This window comes from Elephantulus edwardii, unplaced genomic scaffold (genome assembly GCF_000299155.1).
Source record: "Elephantulus edwardii isolate Elephantulus edwardi_28Jun2011 unplaced genomic scaffold, EleEdw1.0 scaffold00106, whole genome shotgun sequence".
Lineage (NCBI taxonomy): Eukaryota > Metazoa > Chordata > Mammalia > Macroscelidea > Macroscelididae > Elephantulus > Elephantulus edwardii.
In genome coordinates this window covers 690108-714414 of record NW_006399856.1, presented here as the reverse complement: position 1 = coordinate 714414, position 24307 = coordinate 690108, and the positions used below count along the sequence as shown (strand labels likewise).

At 47.6% G+C, this 24307-nt stretch overlaps 1 protein-coding gene and 2 pseudogenes across 2 annotated transcripts in view; 2 read left to right on the top strand and 1 right to left on the bottom strand.

Annotated features, from left to right (window-relative positions):
* PNKD (paroxysmal nonkinesigenic dyskinesia) overlaps positions 1-17384 on the top strand; it is an 89570-nt gene extending 72186 nt beyond the window's left edge. Inside the window, exons 3-10 of one of the 2 annotated variants that reach the window (XM_006891902.1) lie at positions 11898-12013; positions 12153-12265; positions 13026-13084; positions 13972-14064; positions 14385-14548; positions 15736-15822; positions 16698-16813; positions 17050-17384. In XM_006891902.1, coding sequence (XP_006891964.1) covers positions 11898-12013; positions 12153-12265; positions 13026-13084; positions 13972-14064; positions 14385-14548; positions 15736-15822; positions 16698-16813; positions 17050-17223 — 922 coding nt within the window. In that variant the 3' untranslated portion in view covers positions 17224-17384. The remainder of the gene's footprint in view (positions 1-11897; positions 12014-12152; positions 12266-13025; positions 13085-13971; positions 14065-14384; positions 14549-15735; positions 15823-16697; positions 16814-17049) is intronic. The other variant, XM_006891903.1, reaches the window with a different exon arrangement.
* LOC102849914 lies at positions 9747-11261 on the bottom strand (annotated as a pseudogene).
* A 1191-nt stretch (positions 17385-18575) lies between the features above and the next one.
* LOC102872855 lies at positions 18576-18810 on the top strand (annotated as a pseudogene).
* The last annotated feature ends 5497 nt before the right edge of the window (positions 18811-24307 follow it).

The window sequence follows — 24307 nt, the reverse complement described above, 5'->3', positions numbered from 1 at the left end:
TAGGTTTGTTTTTATCGTATTTTTTTTTTATGGTATTCTTGTGGAGATAGTGGAGGCATCCCAAACAGGACACTTTCACCTGTGTCCTCTGTGTCTCTATCTTTTTTTTTCTTCTTGTTTTCCGTCGAATTGGATCTGACTGACACCAGAGGAGATTGCCCCTCCATCTCCCCTCCTCTATTAGAGCATCTGGTGGATTCAAACCATGCGCCTTCAGGATTGCAGAGCAGCTTCTTGCCCCTAGGCCATCAGAGCTCCCCTGTATCTCCATCTTGATCATCCAACCACATGTCCCCACCTTTTGATGGGGACATCATGAATGATGGGGCATGTCTATCAATGTAGCTGCCCTCAGTGGTCTCCTTGGTGTCTTGAAACCCAGATTAGGTCTTAGAGTAACTGGAGAGCTTCTCCTTGACTGTTCTATATGGATGTGCCTGTTCACTGCACCATACACATGGGTGTGTATTTACAGCATATATAGATGAACATAGGTTTGTATCATCTGACAAACCCATGTGTGGTCATAAGTGTAGTCACTCACCTGTCTCTGTCTTTCCTGTCTTGCCTATGTATACACTTGTAGATGAATACTTGTTATGACTGCTAGTTCTGGATTATGCATGGAATAAGATTTACCTTTGATTACATGCTATCTTCCCTTTCTGTAGTGATACTACTCATCACCTCTTTGTGTTGATTATTGCCTTTATCTTCTCTCATTTTACTATTTGTCTGTTATCTAGCTATGGATTTTCCCTCTTCTCCTTCCATCTCATTCCTGGTAACTACTGAAAAATGTTTCTACATGTAAACTTTTTCTTAGCTTATTAGAATGATGGGCTCATACAGTATTTTCTTTTGTGACTGACTTATTTCACTCAGCTAAGTCTTCCAGATTCACCCACGTTATGTGATATTTCATGAATTCTTCATTGTTCTTTAGTGTTGCATAGTATTCATTATATGTATGTACCGTAGTTTGTCCAGTCATCTTTTGATGAACACTTGGGTTGTTTCTATCTCTTTGCTATTGTAAATAATGCTTCAGTGAGCACTGTTATTGTATACTGTCAAGTTGGAACTGACTCATAGCTGACTCTCCAGCAGATTTGCAGAAGCTGTAAATTGAGAAGAGATTGTTGATCTTTGTCCCACAGAGAAAGTGGTAGATTTGAACTTGCTGCTTTTGGGGCTGTCAGAGGGTCTCCTTATCACTCTGTCACCAGAGCCCCTGCAGTGAACAGAGGTATGCATATATCTGTTTGTCTTCTTGGTATTATTTCTTTAGACTTCATTGTTGTTGTTAGGTGCCATCAAAACAGTTTTGATCATAGTGACTCTGTGAACAATAGATCTGAACCTTGGCTTATCTTGTCCCCATTCTCATGATCTCTGATATGTTCACACCTGTAACTACTGTCATTGTGTCGATCCATCTTGTTGAGGGTCTTCCTCCTGTTTTGTTGTTGTTGTTGTTGTTGTTGTTAGGTGCCATCAAGTCAAATACAACTCATAGTAACTCTGTGAACAACATATGTGAACCTTGTCCCATCATGTATCATTCTTGTCACCTCTAACATACGTGAGCCCATAACTACAGCCACTGCGTCAATCCATCTCGCCAAGGGTCTTCTCTTTTGCTAACCCCTCAGTTTCAAAGCAGGATGTCTTTTTTCCAAGGAACAGCCCCTCCTACCAACATGCCTAAACTATGTGAGATGAAGTTTCACCATCCTTGCCTCCAAGGAGACCCTGGTTGCACTTTCTTCAAAATATATTTGTTCTTTTGGCAGTCCATGGGATATTCCATACTCTTCTCCAACACCACAACTTGAGGGTATCCATTCTTTTTCTGTTATTACAGTCCAATTCTCAGATGCATAGCAAATGATTGAAAAGATTATGGGTTGAATCAGTTGCACCTTAATCTTTAAACTGACATCATTGCTCCGTAGCACTTTGGAGAGGTGCTTGACAGCTGACTTTCCCAATGCAATATATCTTTTGATTTCTTGACTGCTGGTACAAAGGATGTTGCTTATAAAAGGAAGATGAACTTACTGGCCACTTCAGGCTTTTCTCCGTCTATTATGATATTGCTTCTTTGCCCAGTGCTGAGGATTCCTGTTTCAGTGGTCTAGAAAGAACTTCCAGTTGCCATGCATATGCAGAGGTAAAAAGTGTGGCTCCAGCCATGAGGAGGAGGCCACAGAACATAGACTTCATCCTTTTGTTTCCTATGCAAGCAAAAAAAAAAAAGAGGTTTATTAGAGAAAGTACTTTACAGAGCATGACGGACAAAGATATTGAGGTTGTTAACAAGTTCAGCTTTCTTGGTACCACAATCAACATTCTAGTCAAGAAATCAGAAGACGAAGTGCATTGGGAAAATCTGCTATCAGGGACCTCTCCAGAGGGCTGAAGAACAACAATGTCTGTCTAGAGATTAAAGTGCCCCTGATCCAGGCCGTGGTGGTCTTCACAATTACTTGCTATGTATCAGAGAGCTGGACAACGACTAAGGATGGTAGAAGAATAGTTGCCTTTGAGTTGTGGTGCTGGAGAAGAGTATTGAACATACCATGGACACCCCCCACCAAGGGAACAAACAGGTCTGTCCTGAAGAGGACAAAAACTGCTCCTTGGAAGCAAGGATTTTTTTTTCTATAATTATATTTTATTAATTTTCATAAACATTTACAGAGATTTTGGGTTTCCATTCATTCATTGTTGCACTATTCTCTCTACCCTCCTCCCAGTTTGTTCTTGTCCAAATGCCACAGTGCTTGTCAAAGCCAGTTCTGATTAATCTTCTTTGTCAGTGTGTCCTTTGCCATTCCCTATCACTCCTCCCTGAGAGAGACTTCACCCTGAGTCATAAGGAAAAGGGGATGGCGTATTCTCTTAGCTACTTCCTGCTGAAAAGGGACGCTGTGGGTTTCAGGGTGAAGATCTTCTCTCACTACTCTAAAGGGCCCCTTTGGCAGTAGGAAACACATAGACTATTATGGAGATTGATTTTGGAATTTAGATGCACTCTTATTGATTGTGCTTGGCCGTACATGTTCATATCCTTGAAGATGTATCATGGGGGTGTTGCAACCTAGAAGGCACAAATTTGACTAACAAGTTATAAGTACATGAGTCCAGAAATTATGGAAAAGTAAAAGAAAAGATTCTTTCATTGTTTTACAAACCCTCCCCCAGGTCCCCTCCACCATGTAGCCCTCGCTCTAGTCTCCTGTGATGACAGAAATACCTAGTTATATATCTCTTTTAAACAGTTTTCTCCCTCCTCTGTTTCAGTGCAGTATACATTATTGAACCCATCTTACTCAGTCTCTCCCCAACCCCAAGGACAGTCCCATTCTACAAAGAAGCAAGAATTTTGAAGCTCCATCTCACATATTCTGGACATGTTTCCAGAAGAGGCCAGTCCTTGGAGAAGGACATCATGTTTAGAAGGGTGGAGGGACAGAGCAGGAGAGGGAAAACCCTGGATGAGATGGATTGACACAGTTACTGGGGTAATGGAGGTAGATGTATCGGAGACAGTGAGATTGGCTCAGGATGGGACAGGGTTCAGAGATACTGTACATAGGGTTGCTGTGAGTCGCAAATGACTTGATGGCACATAACAACAACAACAGTTTTGCAGAGGGAGACATGGAGAGCCAAACCGGCCTCTAGAGCAAAGGGTAGACTTCATCTTGAAAGAGGAACTTGGAGCACATGTCCTGTAACGAACAAAGATCTGTCCAGACAGAAGTCGTCTTTACCAATATAATTGCTCCTTTTCTAAGGTACACCCCCCCCCACTTTCCCTCCCCACAGTGCTGAATAGACACACCCTTCCCCTAACCTACAAATGCTCCTTCACACCTAGCCTTCCTTGGGACAGATTCAGGAAGCCCATACCCACGGTCTCCTATTACCCAGATAATATCTGCCTTTTCCATTCTAACTTCTGTCTCCAAGATTGGTTTTCTGACAGCAGGGGAGAGATCTGTGGTTTTCTGATAACATCGGGAAAGAAAAAAAAATCAGGAACAGGAGACTGGGCATGTGTCTGAGGTGGGTGTCAGGGCATAGAGATTTTATGAATTTTTCTTCTTTTGTTTTTTATTTTTCTGAAATAACTTCAAATTTGCAAAACCGGAATTCCCATACACCCTGCACACCCCCTCCCCCAGCCAAACCCCCACTTTATGGTTGTTGAGTCACTTCCAGCTTTGGTCAGCCTCCGTCCCTAGGTTCCAAGGCTGCGGATATTTTCCCTCCACTTGGGATTTAACGAAAGGTTACATGGAAAATTGGTTTTCCATTCAACCACTCATCCTCATTTTGTTTCATGACATTAATTGTAATACTCACATTGTGACCACAGTTTTCTTGCTTCTTCCTTGTAAACCTCATTTCCATTAATCCTTCTGTCCTACCACTTCCTGCCTTCTGAACTTAATATCTCTGGATAAATTGATTATGCTGTTGAAATCTTCCCTGGTGGTTTTGTTCACTTTATAGACCTATTGTTTGGCTGAAAGTTTAGCTAAATAGTTCCAGGTCAAAGGTTAACTAACCGCCTAGTCCTGAACAATGGACTGTAAATCTTCCCCAGAGGAAGCTACCTCATCTTTTCCCACAGGGATGCCTGGAACCACCAGCCTTCTGGTGAGGAGCCCAACACTTACCTCCAGTGAGTTTTTGGAGGCTGTAAACCACACGAAAAGAGATTGCTCATCTTTCTTCTGGAGCCACTGATGGATTTGAGGTGACACCTTTGGGCTAACTGCACGACTCACTATGGACTATGCTACCCTAGGACTCTCCACTTCACACAGAGTGGTGTTAAAGGTTTATTGTTCCAAATAGCTTTCCTAGCCATTGATTTTGACTTTGACTTTGCCATGTGGATGGGCAAGAATATGTGGATTGGGCATATTGTTCTGGCCACAAGGGAACTGGTTAATCTTGCCATTAAATTAAGCAGAATTTAAGGGTCTCACCACCAGCAAAGAAGTGGGAATGCATGAGCACCCTTTGGCCTGGAGAGTCTTACACCTGCTGGACCTACAGCAGAGCAGGGGAAGCCTGATGTGAGACAGCTGACCTTGGGACTACTACCACATGGAACCAGAGCTAGGAGCCTTCACCCAAGTTTGTTGAAGGATTTGGAGGGAGAGCCATAACTGGCAGCACTAGGAGCTTTGCCACGCTTCCCTAAAGCCCAAGGCTGAAGGCTGAAGAGCCTGCTCGCCTGCTCTGGAAGGTGTCCTGACTGAAAAATTGTCTCCTGTTGTCAGCTGAAATTGTATCCTGTCATTAACCTGCATTATAGCCTTTTCACTTCCTTAATAAACTCCATAATAGTGAGTATGGTTTTGTGTGGTCCGTGAGGTATTATAACAGAATTTGGACCCAGCAGAGCAGAGAGCATGGGGGAATGTGTCTGACCTCATGGGAATTGGTGTTGTATTGTGGATGTCATTGATGGGGTCAGCTCACTCTTGTGGAATTAATGGAGGTAAGATATGGTTGTTCCCACATGGCCCTTGCTTTTTTCACACCAGTTTCCCCAATTACACCACAGTTGTCAAAAACAAGACCTGAACATTGATAAAATCCTGTTAACTATTGACCAGACCTTAATGAGAATTTGCCTGATCCAGAAGCCAATCCAGGATCATATTACTTTTAATATCTCCTTAATCTCTTCTATCTGGACAATTCCTTAGACCCTTTTTCTTTCAAGACCAGATCATTTTGGAGAGTACTGGCCAGATATTTTGGAGAAGGTCCTTCATTTTGTGAATGGCTGCTGTTTTCTCATGAATAAGAATTATACATTTTGGCATGAGTATCTCAGAGGGATAAATTACCCAGTAAGCAAGTATTCACAAGCTTAATTGTCCTTTCGGATCTGTTGCCATTGGTAGGTGCCCTCAGGTTGACTCCAACTCAGAGTGACCCTCTGTGCAAGAGAACGAAACCCTGCCTGAGCCGGTGTCATCTTTATAGCTACTGCAAGGCTTTGTGGCCACTCTTGTAGCCACTTTGTAAATCCATTTCCCTGAGGGTCCTCCTTCCTTCACTGACACTCTACCAAGCATGGTATCTTTCTCCTGGGACTGGACACTTCTGATAACATACTCAAAGTATGTTAGACAAAGTCACGTCATCAATGCTTCTAAGACATTCTGGATCGGCACTGTTTATGTATTCTTTCAGCAGTCCCTGCTATATCCAGGGAGTTCTGGTGTTCAAGAGTTGTGCTCTAGGGGAGTTCTGGTGGCCTAGTGGCAAGGAGCTGCAACTACAATCCCAGAGACACACAGTTCAAATCCACCAGATGCTCTGCCGGGAAAAGGAGGGACAATCTCCTCCTGTACCAGTCAGATCTGATTTGACGGTACACTCACACAAAAAAAAAGAGTTGTGCTCTCAATCTGAAGGCACAGGGTTTGAATCTGCCAGCAACTTCATGGGAGAAAGATGGGCAATCTTATCCATGTGATTCACTGCCTCTGAAAACCCACCAGAGGGTCAGCTACTAGTTGGTTCTCACTTGATGGTACATACAATTCACAATAACACGCTATATTCAGTATTCTTTTTTTTTTTTTGCAGTTCGATACTTCTTTATTCTGGTAATGGCACTTTTTTAGTATTCTTTTTTTTAAGCTAAGAATAAAGGCTATTTTTTAACTTTTTTAAAAATTAATTTTAATGAAAGTTTACAGAGACTTAGGGTTTTCATTCATTCATTGTTGCACTTTTCTCCCTGCCCGCTCCTCCCACCCCAATTCACTCTTTTCTTTGAAAAGTAAAAGACAAATTCTTTCATTGTTATACAATCCCTCCCCCCAAGTCCACTCCACTGTGCAGCCTTCATTCTGGACTCCTGTCATGACAATAATACCTAATCACTTAGCCCTTTTAAACAATTCTCTCCCTCATCTGTTTCAATGCAGTATACATTATTTATCCCATCTTTCTCAGTCTTCCTCAACCCTGATGTCAGTCCCATTTTACAACAGTGGCCCTATGCAACATTCGTCCTTTTGTGACTGAGGTATTTCACTCAGCATAATATCCTCAGGGGTCACCCATTTCATGAGTTCCTTGTTTTTCAATTCAGCATAGTATTCCATTGTGTGAATATACCTCAGCTTCTCTATCCATTCATTTGTTGATGGGCACTTAGGTTATTTCCAACTCTGCTTTTGTGTACAAAACTGCAATAAACATTGGTGTGCATATATCTGCTTGGATGTCAGTTATGGTCTCTTTAGGGTATATCCCCAGTAGTGGAATTGCTGGGTCAAATGGTATTTCTATTTGCAACTTTTTGAGAAAGTGCTATACAGCCTTCCATAGTAGTTGCACCATTTTACACACCCACCAACAGTAAATAAGGGTTCCAGTTTCCCCACAACCTCACCAGCATTTGATGTTTGCTGTTATGTTAAATTTTACTATTCTTACTGGGGAGAGATGATATCTCATAGTTGTTTTGATTTGCATCTCTCTTAGAGGTAGGGATTTTGAACATTTCTTCCTGTGCTTGTTGGCCATCTAAATGTCTTCTTTGGTGAAATGTCTGTTCATATCCTGTGTCCATTTTTGGGTTACTTACCTTTATCTTGTTGTGGTGCTCGAATATTTTATAAATTCCAGATATAAGTCCCTTATCAGACATGTCATTACCAAATATTTTTTTCCTAGTCTGTGGCTTCCCTTTTTACCCTGTTGGAGAAGCTTTTGGATGTGCATGGGGATTTGATTCTTAGAAGATCCCATTCATCTACTTTATCCTCTCCTGGTTCTAGATATATTCAACATTCTTTCATACCACACTAATATGAAAGCATTAATTCTTCAATCTTCGGTATTCCTTGTTCAGCTTTGACATGTATATAAGATGATGGACATTGTGAAACCCGGATGAAACTGTTCACCACAGCTAGGAAAGTAAGCATGGTTAAGCCTGTGCACTCCATGTGTATTGCAGAGTGGTGGTGCGTACTATGCTTACTGGTTAATCTGCCTCCAGCTGTGGAAGAGAGTCTGTACTTTCTTCAGTCCATCAAACAAGAGAAAAATGATGTCTATATACCATTACTGGAGAAATTAGCTTCAGTCTTTTGGTTAAGGTAGAGCCTGGTGAGTTTCTCCACTCCCTTTATTATTATGAGGGAACTGGGGTGGCCTAGACAATAGGGAGTTGTGTCATCACCTTTTGTGAGCAGAGGGCCTATGACAGGACCTTCTCATGCTGCAAGACTGGCTACATCATTTGTGAGGCCTATTTTATTTTCATTATTTTGTGTGTATGGACCATCAAATCGGCTCTGACTGGTACAGAAGGAGATTGCCCCTCCTTCTCCAGCAGAGCATCTGGTGGATTTGAACTGCATACCTCTGGGATTGCAGTGCAGCTTCTTGCTACTAGGCCACCAAAGCTCCCTGTGAGGCCTATTGTAAATGCCACGTATCTGAAAATTGGACAGTGACTAAGAATGACAGAAGAAGAATCGATGACTTTGAGCTATGGGGTTGGAGAAGAGTACTGAGCACTCCATGGACTGCCAGGAGGACAGACAAGCACGTCTTGGAGAAAGTGTGGCCAAGATACTCCTTGGAGGCAAGGATGGTGAAGCTGCGTCTCACATACTTTGAACGTGTAGTTAGAAGGGGCCAGTCCTTGGAAAAAGACACCATGCTTAGAAAGGTAAGAGCATAGGAGAAGACCCTCAATAGGCTGGATTGACATGGCAACTGTAACAAATGGCCTCGAGCTGATCGAGATGGTGGCACAGGATAGGGCCGGGTTCACATCTCTTGTTGATAGAGTCACTGTGCATCTCACTCGACTCAAGAGCATATAACAACAACATCACAAAATGAAATTTAGAGCTGCAAAGTTGCTCTGCTAATCCAAAGACACGCCTCTCTGGTTGATCAACTCCACTGGCAAAGGGTGGGCAGTCGGTCTCCTGCTGTGCAGTTTGCAGCCTTGGGAATCCCTGGAGGCTCAGCAATGAGTCATGTCCTGCTGGACAGCAGTGAGTTTGAGTTCTGTTCATAAGAAGACCTGTGAACATAGTGGCTTAAGTGTTGGACTTCCAGCCCAAGGGTTGGCAGTTTGAACCCACTAGCTGCTCCGCGGGAGAACACTATAGCAGCCTGTCCCTATAAATTTACAGCCTCAGAACCCCTCTCTGGGTCAGTTCTCCTGTCCTATAGGGTCGCTATCAGCCAGAATCAGCCCTGTGGGAATGAGCTGTTCAAAGAACAAGGAAAAACTTGCTTTACAGGTACTAAAAGATAATGCCTTTCTGTTCTTTTATAATCTTTCTTTAGACTTGTGATGATGTTTTTAACTTGTTATAATATCATTCTAGTAAAAAAAAATTTAAATTATTAGCATGATTTTTACTGTTCATCTTCACATTGTGCAATGCTGGCCTTAAGTGCAAGCATAATAAGAAACATTAGCTCGTGTGGAATCATTAGAATTGCACAACTCATATTTCATAACTTGTACATGCATTTATGTATTGCCAGAAACCGAGGCAATGCTGCACGCTAGTAACCCGACTGCTTTCTTTCACTTGTCGATACATAGGCGTTCTACTCACACCCTACTTTTAGCTTACTGGTGACTGAGGAAAGGCTTCCCTTTCCTCCTGTGTCATCGTTTTGTTTTTTTTTTTTTTTTGAAGAGCAGAAAAACAGTTGGTTTAATTGAAGTGGAATTTAAATTGAAAGGGTCCGCCTGAGGTGAAGGGATTGAATCCCTGCCACGAGTTCCAGCTTCTGTGGAAAGGGTTACCGCCACCGCCTGGTTGGCTCTCTGCAACCAGAGGGTCTTCTCCGTCATCAAACTTTTTCCTCATTTCTGGGTCAGAGAGGACTTCTTTAGCGGCAGCTATGTCGATGAACTTTTTCTCAGCTTTCTTCTTTTCTTCTTCATTCTGGAAGTTATCTGGATGCCACTGCATTGCTAATTTTCTGTATGCTTTGATAATTTCTTGCTTTTTGGCATTTCTTTTTACTCCCAAGATTTTGTAATAATCTCTCTTCTGTGACTGTTTGAGGAGTCGCTGCGCCTTCTCCAGGCCTTCCCGAATCTCCTGGTCGTTGTCATTTTGTTCCTGAGCACTTTCATAATCCTGAATAGCTTCATCATACATTTCTTCTATTAAATAGGCCTCCGCTCGGTCTTTCAGCGCATTCACATTGTCAGGTTCCATCTGTAAGACTTCAGAACATATTCTAATAGCTTCCACCGGCTTCTCATCCTTAGAGAAGCAGTGGCAGATCCTTTCTTTTGAACGAATCGTATATTCAGAAACACTTGGTTCTGTTTTCATTACAGATTCATATTTGCTAATTGCCTCTGCATATCTCCCATCGCGGGTGAGCTCTTCAGCGGACTCGATCAGCTTATGAAGTTTCTTTACTTGTTTATAGTGTGCAAAGCACTTTTTATGATCCTGGTCGAGTTTAAGACACTCCCGGACTTCACTGAGAGACAGTTCGTGGTCTCCGAGCTGGTAGTACAGAGTGCTGATTTTATAAAAAGCCTCGGTATTGTCATTCTTCAGTTTGGACGCAGCTTTTAAATCACTTATCGCTTTCCGCGGTTCTCCTTCTCTTACAAAGCACTCAGCTCGAAGCTCCCGCAGTTCTGCATCCCAAACACAAACCTCTAAAATCCTATCGAGGAAGGTGACGGCAGCAGCGTAATCTGCACTCTCAAAAGCATACAGTGCTTGTGAGCGTAAGCGCTGCATTTCATCCGATTTTAACAGCTGAGACTGGGCTTCCTTTTCTTCGTTTTCACTTGGATTCGATTTGAGTACTTTTTTAAAATCATCTTCTGCTTCATCAAGTCTTCCCTGTTTGAGAAGTAAGTGGCCTCTCTGTAATCTTGCTGCAGTGAAATCCATCTTCAATTCAATCACTCGAGTTAAGTCAGGAAGGGCCGCTTTTGATTTACCCATAGCTAAAAAGACAGTGGCTCTCCGGTAATAAGCAATGTAGTTATCAGGGTCACCGTCTACTGCAGCATGGAACTGTGACAAAGCGTCAGCGAGCTGCCCCGCTGCCAGTAACTTCTTGCCCAATTCAAGGTGTTTCTCAACATCTGCATTTACTCCACATTCCGCACCTTCGTACTGCAAGTCCACCAGGACAAGCAGGAAGGGGAACACCGAGCCCAGCCGGCTGGTCACGGAGCCGGGAGCCACCATGTCCGAGGAGGCGCGACAAGGGGAAGACGAGTGTGCGGGGCCGACGCGCTCCCGCCGGCGCTCAGGCTGCAGCAGCGCCCGCCCGCGGTTCGGTCTTGCTCTCAGGCCTCTGCGACCGCGGGCGCGGAGCTGTGTCATCGTTTTAAATCTACATGGCTGGTTAACACAGGGAGCAGGAGGAGGAGGAAAGAGGGCAGGAGATCTCCCCGGCTGATGGTGTTTCTTTGAGCCACTGCCTTCTCTGTGTAATTGAGACGAACCCTGGTCAGAAATGAAAGCCGGCTTCTTGGGTCAGTTGCACGTGTCCACTCCCCCGGCTTTCTCACTCAGTCTCGCTCGGTTTCTACATACGGGGAGCCACTAACTTCTGTGCTCATGGGACATTGCCAGGGCCTCCCCACCTCCCTCCTCCTGTCTTCTGGGCATTTGCCAGGTCACATCTCTTCTGTCGCAGGCTCTGGCTGTCCTTGTCTTCTTATCTGTCTTGTCCTGCATACCAGTAGGCACATAATAAGCGAAGATAAAACTGTATCAGTGCAGGATGTGGCCAAGGAAGTGGAGAGGAGGCCCCTGTGGGGATCGTGCAGGGGCCTGAGGGGAATGGAAGAGGGCCTGACCTGGACTGTCCCCCTCCAGGTACAGCCTCTACACACGCACCTGGCTTGGGTACCTCTTCTACCGGCAGCAGCTGCGCAGGGCTCGGAATCGCTACCCCAAGGGCCACTCCAAAACCCAGCCCCGCCTCTTCAATGGTGAGCTCCGGCATCCCTCGGCCAGCGTCCCCTCCACTGTACACACTTCAGCCTCCTTGCCTACTCCCCTTTTATTCTGTGCCCACCCCCAGCCTTGCTTCTGCCCACTACCCATCCACCACCCCTCTCTGTACTCCAGGAGTGAAGGTGCTTCCCATCCCGGTCCTGTCAGATAACTACAGCTACCTCATCATCGACACCCAGGCCCGTCTGGCTGTGGTGGTGGACCCTTCGGACCCTCGGGCTGTGCAGGTAAGAGGGGGCATAGGGGAAAGGGAAGTGCCCGGGGTCCCCATTGGAGGCTGTCAGCATGCCCTAAAGAGAATTGTCTCTAGTTCCTCTGTCACTGGACTGTGGCACTCTTCAGTCTTGCTCTGGACGTGCCACCCACGTGCTCTGTGTGTGCGTGTGAGAATGTTCATAGGTATATGGGGGGAGGACTGATAAGTACATACACACACGCACACACAGAGCACGGGACGGGAGCAGTGTTTAGAGCAGGGTGGATAAGAGAGTGATGTTGACCCCGGAAGTGGGCCTACAGAGTTTCCTGTCTCAGTCCATCTCTGCAGACTCTTTCTGAGCCTTGTTTCTGTGTGTGTGTCCCTACCCCTCTCTTCTGCTCTGCCTGCTCCCACCCTGCTCTGTGTGCCCCTTGCTGCGTGGGTCTCAGTCATCTCTGTCTTTCGTCTTTTGCCAGCTCCCTCCTCTCCTCTCTCTTCCTCTCCTTTATTCCCCCAACCCCTCTCTTCCCTGGCAGCGCCCTTCTCTCCACCTGCCCCTCTTTCAGCTTCGTCTCTCCCTCCACCCCCAGCTTTTTTTAAAATTTTTAAAAATTATTATCTTGTGTGTGTTCCATCAAATTGGATCTGACTGGTACAGGAGGAGACTGTCCCTCCTTCTCCAGCAGAGCATCTGGTGGATTCGAACTGCATACCTCTGGGATTTCAGTGCAGCTTCTTGCCCCTTTACCTTCTCTCTTTACCTTCTTTATCTTCTCTCTCCCTGCCAGGCTTCCATTGAAAAGGAGGGAGTTACCTTGGTTGCCATTCTCTGCACCCACAAGCACTGGTAAGGGGCTGGGGGACCAGGATGCAGCTCCCCTTGGCCAGTTCTTGCCCAACAGGGCTTGCAGGATGAGGCCACTGGCATGGGCGGCACACACCCTCTTCAGAAGCTACTGGGGCGCCAGCAGATAGAGGGTGGGCGTTCGCCCTCCTCACTCCTCTGCCTCCTGAAGACCTAGGGGAGAGGAGAGAGCCTGGCATACTTCTTGCATCACGTGGATATTTATTAGATGCCTCCCGGGCAGTGGACACAGATAAAACCTGCCATCTCTACCATCAAGGAGAAAAGAGTGCAGTAGAAGGAGAGATCCCTGCAGAAAAGTTTATCACTATTATCACAGATTGGGAGTTCTGGTGGCCTAGTGGTAAGAACCTGCGCTGCAATCCCAAAGGCATATGGTTCAAATCCACCAGCTGCTGCACGGGAGACGGATGAGCAGTCTCTTTCCATGTGATTTACTGCCTATGCCAAACCCCTGGAGGGTCAGTTGTGGGTTGGTTCCGACTCCACAGCACACAAAAACAACATAACAGACATTTGGGGGCATTTGGCACAGGATATGGAAGTGGGGGCACCACGTGGGGCACAGTCAGAAGAAGCACGTGTAGGAGGAATTCAAAGGTGATGCCCTTGGAGTTGAGAAAGTCCAGAAAGATGAGTCAGCATTGGCCAGGTTGTTGGGGGAGGTAGGGTGACAGGTTATGGGAGAGGAGACAGTCTGGGCAAGGGAAGGACTTGAGCAAAGACTTAGAAGTGCCATGACAGCTCAGCCCCATCTGGGATCCACAGGCCTCAGGTCTCTAAAGCCCGGAGATGCCAGAGACGTCATGGGGTGGGGGAAGGGACAGCAGAAGCCCTGGGATTGGTGGTTCATCCCTGCCATCTAACAGGGACCACAGCGGAGGGAACCGTGACCTCAGCCGGCGGCACCGGGACTGCCGGGTGTATGGGAGTCCCCAGGATGGTATCCCCTACCTCACCCAGTAAGTGCCTGATCCAGGAATGGGGACCCATTCTGGGACCCTTTCCCTTGCCCCCATCCTTTAGTGGGTGTTTTAGTGTCATCACCAGTTGCACTTTCCCTGCCCACCCCCACCTGATCAGCTGTGGTCCTCTGAAGAGGAAGGGGAGGGCGGGTTTGGGGTCTAGACCCTGAACACGGGATGTCTTCTCTCAGATGTGGAAGCTTGCCCTCCTGTAAATCACTCAGCCGCTTGGCCTGGACCCGGGACAGGGAACTGAGATAAGGGTCAGCAGGACCAAAGCTCTAGTGCCTTCTTTCCCCTGTTGTCTTGTTCCCCAGCCCCCTGTGTCACCAAGATGTTGTCAGTGTGGGACGCCTTCAGATTCGAGCTCTGGCCACTCCAGGCCACACACAAGGACACCTGGTCTACCTGCTGGACGGGGAGCCCTACAAGGGTCCCTCTTGCCTCTTCTCAGGAGACCTGCTCTTCCTCTCCGGCTGTGGTGAGTCTCCAGAGGGGAGAAGGGCAGGATGGAGACCAGGGCAGCCCTTGAGGCTATGCATTGAGCTCCAGTTCTCAAGCCAAACATATATATGTATGTATGTGTGTATTTTTAAAAAATTTTTTATTATTAATTTTAATGAAAATTTACACTTTGGATTTCCAGTTATTCATTGTTGCACTTTTCTCCCTGCCCACCCCTCCCCCACCCAGTTCGCTCTTCTCTTTGAAAAGTAAAAGAAAAATTCTTTCATTGTTATGTAGTCCCTCCCCCCAAGTCCACTCCACTGTGCAGCCTTCATTCTGGACTTCTGTCATGACAATAATACCTAATCACATATCCCTTTAAACAGTTTCCTCCCTCATCTGTTTCAATGCAGTATGCATTAATTATTCCATCTTTCTCAGTCTCCCCACAACCCCGATGTCAGTCCTGTTTTACAACAATGGAACTATGCAGTATTTGTCCTTTTGTGACTGAGATATTTCACTCAGCATAATGTCCTCCAGGGTCTCCCATTTTTAATACTATTTCATGAGTTTCTTGTTTTTCAATTCAGCGTAGTGTTCCATTGTGTAAATATACCACAACTTCTCTCTCCATATATTTTTTCATGCCCTCAAGACCTCCCAAGGGAAGGGGCAGGTGGGGATGGCTGTGACTGAGTGCAGACCTCACTGCAGGGCATTTGTCCTGCGCTCTGATGCAATGACAGGCAGGACTCAACGGTTTACAAATAGGGGAGCCCCTGAGTGAGAGGATTGTGGGGACAATTCGTTCAGGCTGCGTGGAGTCCCAGAGGGCACCATGGCCAAAGGATCAGCTCTGCCAAGAGGCTTGGGGCTGAGAGAGCCAGCTTGAAAGCCCTGTACCCCTTTTCACACGGATGCCAACCTTCAAATGGGCTTGGGTGGGCACACATGATTAGGCCCAGAGGGAGTCTCCTATTCTAGAATATGACCTAAAGGTGACGCTCGTCTGCCGGTTCTAATCCACCAGCAGCCTCAGAAAACGCGCTAGAGGATTAGCCATGAAGTTAGTTCCCACTCCATGACAATCAGCTTGAATTTTCCGTAGGAGGAGGAAGGACAGTGGCCTGGAGGACTGACTGGTGGCCAGTATGAGCCACAGGCTGGTCTCTATCCCTTCCCATGTGTCTTATACCATCCCTCCCTCCCCTCACTCAGGACGGACCTTTGAGGGCACTGCGGAGACCATGCTGAGCTCACTGGACACTGTGCTGGGGCTGGGGGACGACACCCTCCTGTGGCCTGGTGAGGCATCCACCCACCCTACCCCATCCCTGCTCTTGGCCTGGACTGGGCTCTCCCAGCCCCTCATTTCCTAAGTGACCCGACAGGGCAGAGCACCGTCCCCTCCTTTCCGGAATCCTGGCTCCCTAACAGCTCATTCCACTGTCCCCTGCTAGCCAGCCCTCCACCTCTCAAAGCCCTGAAAGCCCCAGAAGACCCCAGAGAGGTGTCAAGTCTTTCATAGCTAGAGCCCAGGGTAGAAAGTAGCCTTAATTCAGTGTTCATCCATTGCTGGAGGACCTCTGGTGGCACTATGGTTAAAACAGTTGGCTTCTAATCAAAAGCTGTTCGGAGCAAGAAAGGTGAAGCAGTCGCTTGTAGATGTAAAGCGTTAGAAACCTTCTAGGGCTCCATCCTACAGGCTTGCCAGGAATTGGAAGTAACTGAGGGCAGTGGGTTCACCTATTCCTTGATGGTGTACAAAGCACATTCCTAGATATACCGGTTAATCTTCAGAATACGTCTTCCTTCACCGCACTTTACAAATCGGGTTCCCTGTGCCACCTGCCACGAGACAGGCTTTGTCCTACATCAGGGAGCAACATCATGCGGGAGTTGAGATTGCCATCTCCACTTTCCACATGAGAAGAGGCTCAAGGCGGAGCTGTGACTTGTCTGAAGGCCAGAGCAAGTCTCCTAGTCTAGTGGTCCCCACCACCCCCACGTCCTTTCCATCCTCACTCGGGGGGACTGTGCCACATCCACTGGGGACTGAGGCTCTCCTGGAGCAGTGTCCTCCTCCCTGCTTGTCGGGTGTCCAGATGGGGCCTGGGCCTGCAGACGGACAGATCTGACCACACCCTGGGTTCTGCCCTGTGTCCCCTGGCTGTCCGTAGGTCACGAATATGCGGAGGAGAACCTGGGCTTTGCAGGGGTGGTAGAGCCTGAGAACCTGGCCCGGGAGAGGAAGATGCAGTGGGTGCAGAGACAGCGGATGGAGCGCAAGAGCACGGTGAGTGGCAGGGGTGGGAGAGCCAGCCCACCTGTGCTGCGCCCCGTGGACCCTGGGCCCACCCGTGCTGTGCCCCATGCATCCTGGGCCCCCACGGACCCTAGGCCCTGACTGGCTTGGTCCTCCAGTCTTCCAGTCAGGATTCTGAGAGCCGAGCATGGGAGCAGAACAGGGCTGTCTGCATCAGCCCATTTCCCAGATTCTCTCCACTGAGCCTGATGCTTCTTCTCCTCCAGTGCCCATCCACCCTGGGAGAGGAGCGCTCCTACAATCCCTTCCTGAGGACCCACTGCCTGGCGCTGCAGGAGGCCCTGGGGCCAGGCCCAGGCCCCACAGAGGACGACTGCTTCTCCAGGGCCCAGCTGCTGGAGGAGCTCCGCCGGCTGAAGGACATGCACAAGAGCAAGTGACGTCCCTCCCCACGCAGCCCTCCCCGCAGTGGGGAGGGCGCCCACCACACAAGCACCACCCCACCCCACCCCTCACATTGCCACCACCTCCAGCCTCCATCGGTGTGGCCATCCTTCCCCTGCACCGGTCAGGGGGAGGGGAGGGACAAGGCCATGTGACTTGAGAAAGGGGTTTGGTGGAAATTTTGGAGACCTGAGGGAAGGAGGCTAAATTTAGGAGGAAGAGAGGGGTCTGGAGCATCTTCAGAGCCTGCTAACCAGAAGGGCCCCCTCCTCACTTCCCAGGCTGCTGGAACGCCGCACTGACTCCCTCCCTCCCTCAGGAGGTCTCCCTCAGACTGTGCCACCGAACCCAGAGCAGCAGGAAATGGATGGAAAAAACAAAGGCCCCCAAAGTGACCTAAGGGGTGGTGCCTTGGCAAAGTGGTGGCTCGGGGCAAGTGGGCTCTGGTTTACTGTGACACTGCCCCCCCCCCCCCCCCTGGCCACTCCACCCACAGATTCTTTCCACACTGAACCCAGAAGTCCAAGCCCCTCCATTTTATCAGGCCAATGTTGAGGATGGCACAGTCTAGGACTGGGTTCAGGTTGTTCATAGTGTCGCTATGAGTCATGCTGGACTGCAGCACCTGAATCAACTACAACAACGTCCTACAGTGTGGAAGAGGTTGGTTGCCAAGGAAACCTGTCCTCAGGCTAATGAGACAGAGGAAGGCCACAGTGGAGGCCACTTTCACCCAGTCTAGCAGGTCTGAGCCAAAGGCCCTCTGTCCGAGGAGGGAAAGCGCCGTGGGCGCCCCAGCCATTGCTGTGTCCCTCACTTTTGGCTCTTATTTTCAGAGTTTCTGACTTCCGCTCTCTAACTTAATTCCTTCTGCTCGGTCCTCACCCCCTCTTCTCTGTTAGCTACCAAAGGCTTACTTTTATGCTCCTCCTTTGCAGTTTGCCAAGAACATTCCCATGTGGTTTCTCCTCTGATCCTCAGCCCCCGGGAGGAGGGGCCTGCATAGCAAAAAAGCAGACTCAAGTCTGGGACCCTAGTGAGAGGCTTCTCCTGGGACCCCAGGCCTGGGCTCCCACCTCTGCACGCCCCATCCCCCAACTCAGTTCCTCCTTGGGTTTCGGGTCTTTCGGGGACCACAGTGAGGAGGCCCGTGGCCCTGAGCAGGCAGGCCTGGGTCAGCCTGGAGCCTTCTCTTCCTGCGTGAAAGCCCTTCCCTTGGGCTCTGTTTGTTGGGGTGACCCTCTGAGCCGGCTCCTGCCCTCAGTTTCCCCTCATCATCCAGCCTCTGCCTCCTTCTGCAGCCACGGCCTCTGGTACCAACTCTAGCAATACCGCCAGACTAGTTAGAATGCCCTGCCCCCAACATGCCTCTGTGCCTTCGCTCATGCTGTTCTTCTGACTGGAATGCCTTTCCCCGCTCTCCTGCCTTGTCTGCCTGGCAAAAACCTATTCATCTTTCACGGTCCCGCTGTGAGGTCCCGTCCCTGTCCAGGCTACCTCTGCACTTTGTAAATGCTTCTCTCTGGCACCTGTCACACTATATTTTACTTGTTTACATGTTTGTCTCCCCTTCTAGACTGTGAATCCGTAAGGGCATGGACTGTACCTTATGCATCTCAGTATTTCTGCGCCTAGCACGGTGCCTGGCACACAGGCGCTCAATAAATGTTGAATGAATGAATGATTTAACTGAGGTTTGGTGACTTGTCTTTATTGCTGCTTGCGTGACAGTCGAGGACCTTCCCACCATTTCCCCCATCTTGGCTACAGGCCTGCTGACTTGAATTTACTGGGCTTCAGGAGCTTTGCCCAAAATTAACAACCATAACCATAGTGGTGCAGAGTTTAGTTTACGATTTGCTCCGTGTTTAGCAGAGTTGGAAGTGTGCGGGGGTATCCTCTGCTGGGTGTGGACGGTTACAGCACAGGGGTGGCTAGAGGCAGCCGCGGCTCAGTGCTGAGCATTCTTTAGCACTTCTCTGACTAAGACCCCACATCTAGTAGGCACTTTGGCCATCCCCAGTTATACTTTAACAGCACTGTTTTGTTTTTATTTGTCTTTAGAGTTTTCTTTTGACATGTAACACTAGTTTCCATTCCTAGAAATGACTACGGATATACTGGAGTAAGGAAAACATGACGTAAAGAACAGTACAGGTGCATTTGGTTAACTCTACAAGATGGAACTGTAGCTTAAGACCAGGTTAGATGTCCAACCACAAATGAATGGATTGAGAAATTATGGTACAGTCACACAGTGGAATATTATGCAGCACGCAGGAGCAATAACTTTGTAAATTATTACCTAACTTGAGAGGGAATGGAGAGCCTATGCCGAGTGAACTAACTCAGTCCCACGAGGATAAATATTGTATAAGACCGTCATTGTAGAATGAGTATAAGAATCCAGGAGGGGTGGGAGAGGCTGGAAGCAGAGGTGATGTGGATGTGCAGGGGGAGAGAGATTAATCACTGGGTTGTACAATTTGATGGGTGGGGAGGGTGAGGGAAATTGAAAGAATTTGTTTGAATTTATATTAGAATTTTGTAAATAAATAAGTGAAAGGGAAAAAAAATGACCGGGTGAGGATGGCTTAGCTCCATACTTCCTTGAGACAGCCCCAGTCGGTGTTGCTACCCGTGCCAGAGCTCAGCTTCCCCCTTGAACACACCCCTCCCCCTTGGCCGGGGACCTGGGCACTGGGCCCAGCTGTCCTGGATCAGAGCTGCATCCGAGTGGAGTGGTCCGCACCTGCATTCTGTTTGCTCCATAAGTGTTATTTGGATCACTGCTGTTTAGAGCCTCACCTTGGAGCAAGCTGTCACACGGGACTGGTCATAAGAGACATGTAAAGAGGTTTTCCAGGTCGATGGGTAATCCTCTCACAAAGCATCTGTCTTTAGCACACATGCTACTTACTCTAGAGCTGACAGTGACTATTAACAACTAGATCACCTGCTCATAGTTGAAGGCCAACAGGTGTCTCTGGCCTCCGAGGCCTGGATTCCAGTCCTACTTGTGATACTCAGCATCCAAGCAATGTGTAAATCCCTCCCTGGCTTCAGTTTTATCACCTTCTAATGGAGCTGACAAAACTGGTTGAATCAGAATCATCTCACATGCAAATGACAAATACTCAACACAAACATAAACTAAAATTGGGAAGTGGGCATTCGGTCATGGTGACTCCAGGCTTGGCAGGACCCCGAGGCTGAAAAGGACAGCCTCATTGCTCACCTCTGCAATTGCACCTTGTCTGTGAGGGTTTCTCCCTGTGTTGGAAAGATGGTGAGAGAAGTTCCAAGCTTTCTAGTTCATCACCCTAGCAGAAATTCCAGTCATTCCCAGACAACTCTGAGATTGAGTTTCATCAGTCTAGTTTGGGTTATGTGTTCAAGCTTGACCCAATCATGGAGTTAAGGGAATGGGATTCCCTGATTGGCTAAATCAAATCACATGATCATGACCACTCTTTGATAGGCCATGTCGGACCAAACAGAACCGCAAGGTTTAAGAGTAGAAGGTGATTCCCCAAAGGCAGTGCTGATTCCAGGAAGCTTCACCTAGAATTTCACCTACTGGAAGGTATTAGGAAGGTTGGATGAGAAAAGGCCTATAAAGTCACTTTGGAAAATGCTACATGGATTTCTGGTGCTCTAATTAATTATAGACATTACAGAGAGGGAATAGACGTAGTAGGCATATGGCTTCAAAGGTGTTTCAGTAATACACAATTTTTAAAAATAATGAGCAAGTGGTTTGCTATGTTTGCTTGCCAGCCTGTTCTCATTTTTCACAGCTTTCTCTCTGAGGTGAAAGAGGAGGAGGGTGGGAGTTAGGTGAGCAGGCCTGGGCTTTCCAGAGGAAAACAAACAATATGCACAAGTCATGGAAATCAGTGTGAAAACTGTGTGTGGTGTGAGTGTGGGTGTGTGTGGTATGGGGGTGTGTGGTATGAGTGTTTATGTATGGGTGGTGTGGGTGTGTATGTATGTGTAGGTGATATGGGTGTGTGTATGTGGTATGGGGTGTGTGTGTATAGTATAGGTGTGTGTGTGTGGTATGTGTGTGTGGTATGGGTGTGGAGGTATGGGGGTGTGGTATAGGGGTATGGGGGGTGTGGTATGGGAGTGTATGTGTATGTGGTGTGGAAGTGTATGTGTGTGTGATATGGGGGTAGGGTATGGGTGTGGGGGGTATGGGGTGTGTGTTGTATGGGTATGTATGTGTGTGTGGTATGGGGGTGTGGTATGGGTGTGAGGGGTATGGGGGGTTTGTGGTATGGGTGTGTATGTGTGTGTGTGGCATGGGGGGCATAGAGGGGTGTTGTATGAGTGTGTATGTATATGTCTTATGGATTTGGGGGGACATGGGTGTGTGTGGTATGGGTGTGTGTTGGAGGTTGTAGGCAGAATGAGTGTGTGTATATATGGGAGGTGTGTGTGCATGTGGTATGTGTATGGGGTGTGTGGTATGGGTATGGGTGTGGTGGAAGTAGTATGTGTGTGTATGTGTACGTGTGTGTGGGGGAGATATTGTTAGTCCTCTGAATTCTCACCCATAAATGAGTCTTTGAAAGCAGGTAGGCAAAACAACTATGAGATATCATCTCACCCCAGTCAGAATAGCAAAATTTAACAGAACAGCAAGCAACAAATGCTGGTGAGGTTGTGGAGAAACTGGAACCCGTATTCACAGTTGGTGGGAGGGTAAAATGGTGCAACCACTGTGGAAGGAGGTGTGGTGCTTTCTCAAAAAGTTGCAAATAGAGATACCATTCGACCCAGCAATTCCACTACTGGGAATATACCCTGAAGAGACCATAGCTGACATCCAAGCCGATATAGGCACACCCATGTTTATCGTGGCTTTGTTCACAATAGCAAGGAGGTGGAAACAACCCAGGTGCCCATCAACAAATACATGGATAGAGAAGCTGTGGTATATTCACACAATGGAATACTATGCTGCATTGAAAAACAAGGAACTCATGCCATATTATTATTCAAAATGGGTGACCCTGGAGGACATTATGCTGAGTGAAATATCTCAGTCACAAAAGGACAAATACTGCATAATGCCCCTGTTGTAAAATGGGACTGACATCGGGATTGAGGGGAGAATGCGAAAGATGGGATAAATAATGTATACTGCATTGAAACAGATGAGGGAGAGAGAGTTGTTTGGAAGGGATGTGTGACTGGGTATTGTTGTCATGGCGGGAGTCCAGAGTGGAGGCTGTATGGTGGAGTGAACCTGGGGGCAAGGGGGATTGAATAGCAATGAAAGAATTTTTCTTTTGCTTTTCGAGGAGAAAAGTGAACTGGGAGGGGTGGGCAGGGGGAAAAGTGCAGCAATGAATGAATGGAAATCCAGGGTCTCTCTAAATTTTCATTAAAATTAATAATAATAAATAAAAAAGAAAGCAGGTAGGAACCCAATCCTTGGTGGTTAGTAAAGTCTACACTGGAGAAGGGAAGGACAAGATGGTAGAAAGGCCACAAAGTCCCATTATTTCTTTAAGAAGAGTGCAGACGGCGTGGGGCAGCCTCACCTAACACCCCCTAACTCCGTGAGGGAGGCCAGTCCTCAGCCGAAGGTCCACAACACAAACCAAGTTCTACAGAGACAGAGACAGACATGTGCGCACACCCCCAAACCCACTTCTCCCACCAACAGTATCTTCTAGGGCTCTCGCTGCCCCGCTGTGGGGTCTGTTAATCCCCTCCAGTGGACACACACAACTCACAGAGCCATATTCACGATTATAGGGTTTATTAGGGAAGTTAACAAGTTCCCATTGAGGTTGGAAACAAGACACAATTCTTCAGTTAAGACAGCTTCTCAAGTGTGCTCCTGGGCCCCTTGACCTTCAGCCTCACAGCTTTAGGTCAGTGTTATAAAGCTTCCTTTTAAAAAACCTCATTACCATTGAGTCAGAGCTGACTCAGTTGCCTGCCCTCCAGCGAGATTTCAAAGGCTGTAAATCACATGCAAAGAGATGGCCCATCTTCCTTCCACGGAGCAGCTGGTGAATTTAAACTACCTGCCTTTGGGTTGGCAGCACAACTCTTTGCCTATCAGGACACCGGAGCTCCCCTTAGTCCTGCCAAGGATGACAGTTCCCCTCCAGGGCTCCAGCAAGCTTGGGCGAAGGCCATGGTTCCGGCTCCCGCTCTGGCTCCATGGGGTAGCAGTCCTAGGCCAGCTCCGTCTCACATTGGAACCTGGTTCTCCCCTGCTTCCGCTGCTTCTGTCTAGTTCCCAGTCTGTCTGGTGCAGGAATCTCTGTAGTCCCAAAGGACTCAAGCTGCATTCCCTGCGGCTGCTTCTCTGCAAGGAGTGATATCTTCACCTTACGACTCTACGGCAGCTCAATCTAACAACCCGATGGGATGGTGAGGATGGCCAGTCCCATCCTCAGGGGTCTGCACACTTTGTTTGCATGTTCCAGCCCAGCACGAACTATTTACCTCACACACATTATTAATTTAGGCCCACTCAGCCATGTGGCAAAAGACAAAACAATGGCTGGGAAAGTTATTTGGAAAAATAAGCCCATTGCACCACAATCCCATTTATAGGAAATATTTGGAATAAGCAAATCTGTTGAGACAGAGATTAGAGGTTACCCAGGACTAGGAGTGAAGTGTGGGGTTGAGGTCAGGAATTTGAGAAGCATGGGATTCAGGCCCGGTGGCAGGTCCAGGCCAAGGATCACAGAAAGAGAGGACTTAAAGTTTTGACTTAATTAGACACAAATATATAGTCTGCCTCTGGTGGCCTTTGTGTCGCACTGGACAGGTCACTCAGTATCACTGAACGTCCTTTCACTTCAGAGTGTCAGGAGAATCGACAAGGCACGCAGTCATATTCTTTTAACTCTTCCCTCTTTCTCTCTCTTTTTTTTTTTATTAAATTTTATTAGTTTCAATGAACATTCACAGGGATTCTGGGCTTTCACTCCTTCATTGCCGCACCATTCTCTCCACCCTCCTCCCCAGTTTGTTCTTCTTCCCCGCCATCCGAATGTCTGTTTTAATTGTCCAATTGCCACAGTGCTTGTCAAAGTCAGTTCT